The sequence below is a fragment of the Artemia sp. Qi Xiang Cuo genome, chromosome 18 (genome assembly GCF_049724085.1).
Source record: "Artemia sp. Qi Xiang Cuo chromosome 18, ASM4972408v1, whole genome shotgun sequence".
In the NCBI taxonomy this organism is placed as follows: Eukaryota; Metazoa; Arthropoda; class Branchiopoda; order Anostraca; family Artemiidae; genus Artemia; species Artemia sp. Qi Xiang Cuo.
In genome coordinates this window covers 33,638,868-33,648,717 of record NC_142811.1, presented here as the reverse complement: position 1 = coordinate 33,648,717, position 9,850 = coordinate 33,638,868, and the positions used below count along the sequence as shown (strand labels likewise).

Genomic DNA, 9,850 nt, shown 5'->3' with positions numbered 1-9,850 from the left:
TCTTGTTAAAAAATCACCTTCTTATCACTAATTCTTCCTAATCCAAACCTCATAGTTTCCTTTACAACTGCACCATTTACTCAGTAAATAAGGAGTATATGGTGGGAACTCGCTTTAATTTATATTATAAAATATTCTAGGCTAAAGAAATGCAGTGCAATTTGCAGTAAAATTATGTGAAATAGATAAGTAGGATCACCCCTGGGGGAAAAAAACACCGTGATCTTTCTTCTGGCTAAAAAGCGAAATTCCACATTTTTGTATATAGCAGCTTGAAACTTCTACAATAGGATTCTTTTGCACGTTAAATCTAACTGTAAGATTTTCATTGAGATTTCTTGAGTTTTGGGGGATGTTTCCTTCCTATTTCAAAAATTAGGCAAATTTTCTCAGGCTCGTAACTTCTGATGGGTTCTTTTAAATTTGATGAGTTTTATATATTTGGAATCAGCATTATAAGCCGATTCTTTTGATTATATAATGGTAACAAAATTTCATTTCTTAGAGTTTCGGTTACTATTGAGCCGAGTCGCTACTTACTTACTAAAAAAAAAAAAAAAAAAAAATGCAGTGCTGTATGTAATTGTCAGATCTTGTTTTTTGATCCTACCAGTAGCGGAGTCCAGCCCCATATCCATATCTATCGAATCCATAGCCATAAGTTCTTCCATAATAGCCAACAGCTCCATAGATTCCACCATAGCTAAGTCCGCTACCATAGCCGTAGCCATAAGAAGGCAAGTAGGATTCACTTTCTTTGAGATCTGTTCCTTTGTTTTCTTCTGCTGGGGCTGTCAGAACAATTGCAAAGAGCAATTGAGGGCGAGGGATATCTAACAGAAAAATAGGATGTATTGAAAAGGAGCAGCAATAAAGTTTATTGAAAGAAACTGGTTTCAGCCGGATTTAATCTTAGGGTATCCTGAATTTTTTTTTAGACTGTACTGGTTGTGAATTTAACCTTTGGTTCCCACTGGTGCGATTTTTTTTTTAACGCAAAACGGCTCATGGATAGCGGATGCAGGAAAATCGCAAAAATATTCACACAGAAACGGTTCACTACAGCCGTTGAAGCGCAAAGATATTATGAGACTATTTAAAAAGCATATGCTTAGGAATAGGCTAAAGCAAATTCTAGAAGCCAAGAAAAATTCAAAGGGCTAACCTGTAATAGCCTAGGCTAACTATGCCTGATCAAAAATATATGTCTTATATCCTTGGCTCATTTCCCTGTAAATATCCCCCACAGGACTCGCCTATTAAAGTTCTGTATTAAAAGGAGAGGACACTCGTGTTGTCTGTCAAATATTAATGGAAAACATTTGATAAACATGTATAGTTTCTCAGTTACTTGCAATTTATGGTTCTACAAAGCTTCTAATTTAACATAACGGATGCAAAATCAAGGGCTCAGTAGAACTATTTCAACGCAGCCGTTGAACCATTGTGATGCAGAAATTTGCAGCAAAAAACGGAGGAAACTTGACGGATCACGCAAAAACAGCTTTTTTTCGTGAAATCGCATCTATAGGAACCCAGGGTAAATAGAAACTTACGTGATTTCCTTGGAATCAGAATCAGTGGGTGAATAATAGAAATAGATTTAAGAACTTTCTCCTTTTTCTTGAAATCTAATCTTTCTTATTGTGTTTTCTTTTCGCAAAAATATTCAGCTTTGTGTAATGATTAAAAAAAAATGTTTCGTTTAATTTAAAATGAAGAACATGGCTGTAGTAAATTATCTAAATCCCAGTTTTACAAGTATTCATAACTTTATGTTCTGTTATGTTGTGTCTTCGTTTAGCAGCAAATTCTCTGGAAAAAAATCCCTAATGTTTTCTAACTTTCGCTGATTTATATTAATTTTAGGAGAACCATTTTCAAGGGACTTAAAGTTAAGGTTATTAGGCTATGTGAAAACTGATCGCTGTTGCCAAAATGAAAAGGCGCATCTTGTATGACCATAGTTCTACAGGAGAACGAAAATGACGTTTTCGGTGCTCCACAACAGAACTGCTGTCGAGAATGTATGTTAGAGAAAGAAACTACAAAATACATTTGTACTAAGCTTACAAACATTGCCTTCGAAATATCAGGAACGCCTGCTGAGGGGAAAGTTTTTTTTTCTAGACTTGGCGACTTTTTGGGCTCGAAATAGATTTGTAGCTTCATTACATATCATGCATAGCATAAGTAGTTCTAATTTTTCTATATAGGAAAGGGGGTGGTATGATCAAGCAATCAGCAGCTGCAGCTGCTGATTGCTTGACTTGGATACAAGATACTTTAGTGCAGTTTTAACTTACGGTTATTGGAATATGCAAAACAGCATGGAAGTGTGTCGAGCAGAGCCTGCTTTAGAGAGTCGAAGCCAAATTAAAAAGTGATATTGCTACTGCATTACAAGGTAACGTCAAACCTCGAGAACTCGAATTCCTATTTTTGCAGAGTCAAATGGAACTTGTGCAAATAATAGTCTAGGAGACACAAGGTAATTAAACGTGGATAGTTGAACATTTTTTTATTATTGCTCCACCCCCTCCCCGAACCCCCGGATGAAGGGCCGAAAGTCATGAATAAGCGCCCATTTTGTATAGAACAATTCATAAATAGATCTTCCGAAGAAATATAGATCTACTATACGTTCTTGAACTCAGGATCTTATGGATGATTTGTCAAGTGTATTTTGGTTTTTCCAGACAACTTAAAGAAACAGCCACGTCCATGTGCTGCTAAAAAACATAGGCAACTGAATTCTGTAGCTCTTTTTAAGTAATTATTTGGAAACTGTATGATTAAAGCCTTTCAAAGTTTTTTTTTTTTTTCACAAAAAATTGATATGGATCGAAAGGGAGTATCTCTTATTTCTATAATTTTACTGGAGATTGAAATGATATTTATAAGATTTCTGCGAGAGCTGTTTTTGTTCAATAATTAATGTGAGAAAAAGTCTATAAAATGAGCGTGAATATTAAGATTTTGACTCAATTATGTATAAAATTAATTTTCGTTGCCCCAATCATGGTCAGTGTCCTGTACCTTTTATGAAGTAAATATACCTCTGCAATGTGACTAGTGGATAAAAATCGACTTGAGGAATCTTTCCCCCTTTAAGAGAAAGTGTGAGATATGCCTTTCTGTTTTGGGTTCGATAAGAAGTAAAAACAAAAATATTTAAAACGGTGAATTAGGATTCGGGAAAACTATTAGGATTTTGAAACAGTTCAAAATTTAGTTTATTTCTCATACCTTGAGCTCTAGGACAAAAGGCAAAGAGTTTAAGCGAATTGGTACGACAATGATAACAATAATAAAACATCTTAAAAGCACTGAATTCCTTTTGATCGAATATCCCATCCCCTGGGTTCTGGCTTGGAATTCTGATCTTGATTATTTGATCCTTCAACTCCTAACAATACGGGCTTTTAAGAGTATCTGCAAAAAAATTGCTCGCTAGGCGCAGCAGCTCGGGGCGGAAGTCAAATTCAGCCACCCGCCATTATGTCTTTCGCATAGTTTGAGCTCCGAGAGAAAGAAATCCAGCCCCTTCCTCCAAATATTTACTTCACGCTACTAAAAGTTAAGGGATTTTCTTGAAGCTGGAAGAATTTCGAAAATAAATAAATGGCAAACGATCTACCGTTACAATTTTATGTCACCCGAATGGGCTTATACATTATTCTGTTTGTTCTTTTGTAAAGGCTTTCGCATTATTCTGTTTGTTCTTCTGTAAGAAAAAAATATTGAATTTAATCATCCAGTAGCTTTTTTTCTTGGAAACACTGTGCAAACTCAGTGCAAAAAGAACAATATATTAAGACTTTAACATGTCTCCACTTAAGATATCGGTTATAATTTTGGCTTGAAACACTGAGATGATATTAGTCGTAACAAGTACATCAACTACAGGACAGTTTTTAGTTTCTTCATATTAGCAAATGTAAGTGAAAAACCTTTTTTTCATTTCCTGAGAAATTCTGCTCATGACGAAGTATGAGCACCGTTATGTGAGAGTCTACACCGTTATCTGAGAGGCGAATATGAGTGTCTAAAGATTGAAAAAACGAAACGATAACTTAATGTTTTGTATATTACATAAATTCTATTTAACATTTGGATTCTTTGTTAATCACTTTGATATGATAAAGGTCCAAATCTTGTACAGAGACGGCCGAAGGGGCATCTGACATCAAATCTTTACCTTCAGTAGTTTTTGGAAAGGCTATTACATCCCGAATCGACTTTGTATGAAGTAACAGTGATATATAGCGGTCTAAGCCTGAAAAAAAGGAAATTTTTTGTCTTTATTAGATTTTTACAGGCTACATAAGCAAAATGGACCAAAGTTTCGTGGGGTAGAAAAGGCCATTAAAGACTACAACTGCATGTGAAGTTAAAGTAGAAACCTGAGATGATTTAGATTTCCTTAAGGTAGTTCAAGTTCAAGTTCATTTAATTTCTCAATAAATCACTACAAGACAAAATAACACTTTTACAATATGAATCAATGGAAAACACAATATTTACAGAGGGTGCCTACACAGTGAGTAATGTACATGAGTAAGGTAGAATGTACATGATCAGTTCTATGGATTTAGGGGTACATTACTACTAAAACTTAATAGTCGTGAACCCAGGCTCTCAGCCGCATAACTATACAAGCTCATTGACTGTGTTCTGTCCAAACAACAAAACACAAGGAGACTGCTTCAATGCTTAAAATACACTATTACTTAAAATCGTATTCTTACGCTTTTATACTAGCATTCAGCCATTCATGTCCTTACAATTAGTTACGATTACGCTACAACTTAAAACAGCGTTTTTTTCATTTCTACACCTATCCTAAGGTTTTTAAAGGTAGCCAATCACATTTTGCCCCCCCCCCCCCCCCCTTGAGGACCGAGTTATTCAATTTTTAGACAACAAAGGCAACCGTGTTTGTTACATGTGTGCATCCTTTGAAGATTTCTTTGACGGAAAAAACAGTATTTCTTATGTTTTCTGTTGAGCGAGGGTCAGAGGCGTTATGTCCCTATAAGACAATCTAAAAGTCCATCCACATTCAAATTGTTACTTAAAGAAATCTAGGGGAAAACACGGGAAGAGTCCGATGATTCGATCCGACCAAGAATGTTACTCTCAACCGAGGGCCGAGTATCAGGAGGTCGGCACCTACGCTGCGCGGACCTCATTAGTTTGAATGCGAAAGTTTGTTTTGTTTTTCTGTTGAGAAATGAGGGCAAGTGTCAGGTACAATTTATTTTGTTAGTTGAACAGAAGACATAGCTATTCCTCCGATAGCTATCTAAAACCCAGGATCTTAAACCAATTGGGTTTGTCCTGTTAACTATTAAGAAAAGGAAAAAAATAGGACACGTTAGTGCTACCCTTGCAAAAAGTGATTTTGCTCGTTGTTCAAGCCAGGGAACTGTAAGTTTCCTTTACAGGGTTTTCGACAATGGCGATTCTAATGGTGTACTTTTCGTTACGACCCAACGGAATTTTCTAGGGGTTTCATGCTATTTTCAAAATTAACATATATTGGTTTTCAAAATAATATTTTACTATTAATACTAATCGAGATAATAGTTACCATTCCTGAACCAAGTAGAAACGGCAATTTTTTCTCACTAGCTCGTTTTATTAACGCATTTTTTTTCATAATTTTTGGTTACTATGGGCCGTGGTTCACTCCTTACTAGGTTGCAGCGGTAGCTTGTTGTTCAAGCCAGAGGACAGTAAGTTTAGAGTTTTCGGCCATGGCGATTCCAATAGTGTACTTTGTATTTCAATCCGATTTGGTTCCAAAATAATTAATTCTGGGTTACTATTGTCCGAGGTTCGTCCTTTACGGTACTAGGTTGCAACTACCGATGCAACCGCGATCAGTCAAGCTCGCTATGTGAACTGGAAAAAATTCTCGAAATATGGGCTTAAAAGTCTTTTCAAACGAGAGATAATTGAAGAAAGAATGAATTTTACTAGCTTGGTAGGTATACAATCACGATCACAATACGATGAACTATTGACAAGTCTACTTATCATGACCTCAGAAACTGGCTCCAGGGCAATTGACTTCAAGCAAGTGAAGCAATGTGTTGTTAGTAATTTTTTCTAGTCTAGCTATTTTTGTAGAATATTAGAATTCTTTTGTGAGACAACTACCAGAAATTAACTAAATGAACATATGTTAATGAATATTCAATTTACCAATTGCAATACCACCATGTGGTGGACAACCAGAAGCCAGCGCATCTATAAGGTGGTGCAGTTGTGAGCTATCCTCTCCAATTAGTTTTAATACTTCTTCTTGAAGTATTGGGTCATGAATACGAATAGAACCTCCAGCTATTTCGTTTCCGTTCATTACTAGGTCATAGTGAAGACCTCGTACCTGAAATGATTCAAATGAAAGTAAACAGTGACATTACCCCCCCCCAAAAAAAAAATCATGCTGTAAATCAGTGTTGATAACTTCTTTGTGTGGTTACAAAAAAGAAATACCTTTGAGGCCCCTTTAAGGGCTCAAGATGCAATTAACCCCAGAAGCAATTAAATTATGAAAGAACATAAAAAAAGACATCAAATGACGTTTTCATTTTCATGTTAGCTAAATTATAAGGCCCACTAGAAATTTACCCCCTACTTACATGGGGACAAGGTGATCTCACTACTTGGTGCCTTTTTTATGCTATTTCCAAATATATTAGTTGTTTTACTTGGAAATCCAATTGAGGGCCCTTGAATAGACCTTAAAGTGACACCTAGGCTAATTCCTATCACCAGGCTAGATGAGAGCATTGGGAGTCAAAATAGTATGGTACCGTACCTTTGCAATTCTTTTTTTATGCTTCTTTTTCAATATAATAGTCATTACCCTGGAAATAGAAACCACCCCCCTCCCCTCAATGGCGCCACATAGGCCTGTAGTCATAAATTGTATAGGCCTATTTCCTTATTTGTCATCTCATGTATTATGGAGGATTTTTCTCCATTAACACAGATTTGTTGAATTCTTGACTCATGAAAATCGCTTTATAAGTGATTCCAATGGCATTGTTAGAATTAGGTAACACTCTATAGTCCATTTATAATAGCTGTAAATAAGATTGATGAGTAAAATGGTTATTATATTTTGAAAGAGTGCATAAAAAAAAGACATCAAGTAATGTGTCCACCTTGTCCCTAGGATATATAAATAATTGAATAATCTCCAAAATTACTTTATTATGGTAAGTAGCATAGAAAGTAAACACTCCGCTTAATGCATCTTTTATTAAATTTTTAGCGGCCCCCACAACCTCCTATTCTTTTAAACAGTTCGTTAACATGAACAATTCGATAAATCGTGAGGATTACTATAAACGAAATACGTTTTCTTCTATATAGAAATTCTGCACCTTCCTTAATATAAATATTAGCATATGAATCCATTCAGAAGCCAAATCGGCTAAATCCGCTTGTTTTTGGCGACGGAGCGCTTAATTGTCTACTTAGTATTTCTTCAAGGATAAAATAACGGCGTCATTACAAAAAGGCACCTTGAATTTAAGGCCAATTCCTTCAAGGGGCAAATATATGACTTGATGCTTTGTTGAGTTGTATTGTCGTATTTTTTTCCTGGGATCATTTTCAATATATGAGTAGCCTGTCTTTTTTCTAATGGTATTGAGATTGTTTCTACAAAAGGGTTTCTGTAGCTAGGGGAGAGGAGGTGGCTGTTTCAATAAGAAAGATCTCTAAATGCGAAAATGTCTCTATCCTTCTCGCTTTTAAGCAGGTTTGTAAACAGTGATTTTAATAGTTTCATATTAATACGGCTGGAGCCTCAGACAGTTGTTTTTTTTTTTTTTTATTTTTTGAATGTCAAATATTACCTATTAGAACTTACTGCTGCGTATTCAACAAAGCTGCATTTTCATTTCTATTTTTCTTTAAAAATTTATTAGACACAAGCATTTTAAATGTCATCTAATTTCCACTAGAACAACTATTATCTAGATCCCAAGGATTGTGCAGATGTACCAAGCGGCTCCCATGGATAGAGTAAGCTACAATGAACTAAGATGAGGCCAGGTAAACGTTTTAATTATCTTAAGGGTTCCGCAAGGATAAAAGGTTGAAATGCTATCTGGGCAGTAAAACAGTTAAGCTTCTTCAGTAAAAATTGGCCAGAACTATACGCATTTAATGCTTAAATGGGTCTGACATCAGCTTAGATTAAAATAAAGATTACTAAAATACTAACTAGCCCGAAAGCACCTCCGCTCCTCATGTGGTTATCCAGCTCCATTCCTACCACCTTCATAAAATGATCCTCGAACCTCTCTCACTTTTCCATTTGAGCACTTAAGTTATGAAGATATTACAAAATATTTATATGGCAAAGCTATTTCTAAGATAAATGCCTAAGTTAAAAATCTATTTACAGAATTCTTCAGAGGAAAAGTCGAGCGAATCGAGCAGCAAGAACCGCTTGATTTACCCTTACCTACAATCCGAATATTTTTATGGTCTGTTACATACCTTACAATATTCTCCATGTAATCCTTTTGTTCTGTGCATTTTTTAATATATCCCTACCGGCAAAGCGATTTAATCAGTCAAAATAATGACATCCTTTTACGCCGAGCTCTCTAGGCTTTATTTTCAAGGGAAAATCTTTAAAATTTGAATATTCTATCTGCTGCCTTACATTTTCTGGATTTTCTCTAAACATTTTAAACTTCTAGCTTGAATACTTGAGGTGTTTATCCAATGGACGTTGAATCAATGTTTCATTTGCTGGGTCTTTTTTACAGGGACAAATAGCAAGCATGTCAGCAAACCTTACGGCGGTACTGGCCTCCGTATTGCCAAGTAGAACCCCAATCCACTGTTCTATCACAGGGTACGGAGAGACAAACGGACGCTGTGTTTGTACACATATACCGATAAGGAACAATTTAAGAAACTTACCGCACATTAATTTTTTCACATGAGTGTTAAAGGAAGACAAACGATTTATCTGTAAATTGGGTTTCACGTTAACGCAAAATCATTTCTGCGGATTAGTTTTCTAAACAAAGTCTGCGTTCCAATAGCTTAGTTACGTTACAGAACGGAAATTAATTATTCATAAAGGCTTACAATAAGGGGATAAGTGTAATATTTTCCACCGTTTTAGAATGAGCGTAATAACAAATAAATCTTTAATAATAACAAAACCAAAATAAAAAGACGACACATCAGTACTACCCATGCAAAAAAGTGATGTACCATGTTGTTCAAGCCAGGAAACTATAAGCTTCCTGAATAGGGTTTTAGGTCACGAAGATTCCAAAGGCGTGTTTTTTGTTTCTATTTTTTGTGGTTTCAGACTATTATTGTACGAACTTCCATTAAATTTGTTTTCAAACTAACATTTTACTATTTAAATTAATTTAGACAATAGTTACCATCCATGAATCAGCTTTAAATGGCATTTTTTCTCATTTGCCAATTGTTTTTTTACATATTTTTTTTTTAATTTTTGGTTACTATTAGCCATGGTTCGTCCTTTACTAGGTTGCAACCATGGTTTGGCTTCTTGGACGTAGCCAGGATCTTTGGGATCAAGTGAGCATAAATATGGCGAAGTCCACCGCAAGGAGCAGAGAGTTCGGATAATTGTTCACTCTTTATTTTCTTGCCCTAACAAATTCCGAAAAATTGCATAAAATTTTTTTTTGTTTAAAGGTAGAAAAGTGTGGTAGGAGTGGCTCCAAAAGGATACTCTTTATAAAATTAAATTGCTTTATAATATGCCAGTCCAATGAAGCAGATATATACATCATCTTAATTTATAATGAATACAAAATGTCTAGAA

General features: G+C 35.4%; 1 protein-coding gene across 1 annotated transcript in view; it reads right to left on the bottom strand.

Annotated features, from left to right (window-relative positions):
* Positions 1 to 4,071: 4,071 nt before the first annotated feature.
* AspRS-m (aspartyl-tRNA synthetase, mitochondrial) overlaps positions 4,072 to 9,850 on the bottom strand; it is a 68,026-nt gene continuing 62,247 nt past the window's right edge. Inside the window, exons 11-12 of the mRNA XM_089103923.1 lie at positions 6,214 to 6,397; positions 4,072 to 4,279 (exon numbers count right to left, since the gene is read on the bottom strand). Of these exons, the coding sequence (XP_088960049.1) occupies positions 4,107 to 4,279; positions 6,214 to 6,397 (357 nt within the window). The 3' untranslated portion in view covers positions 4,072 to 4,106. The remainder of the gene's footprint in view (positions 4,280 to 6,213; positions 6,398 to 9,850) is intronic.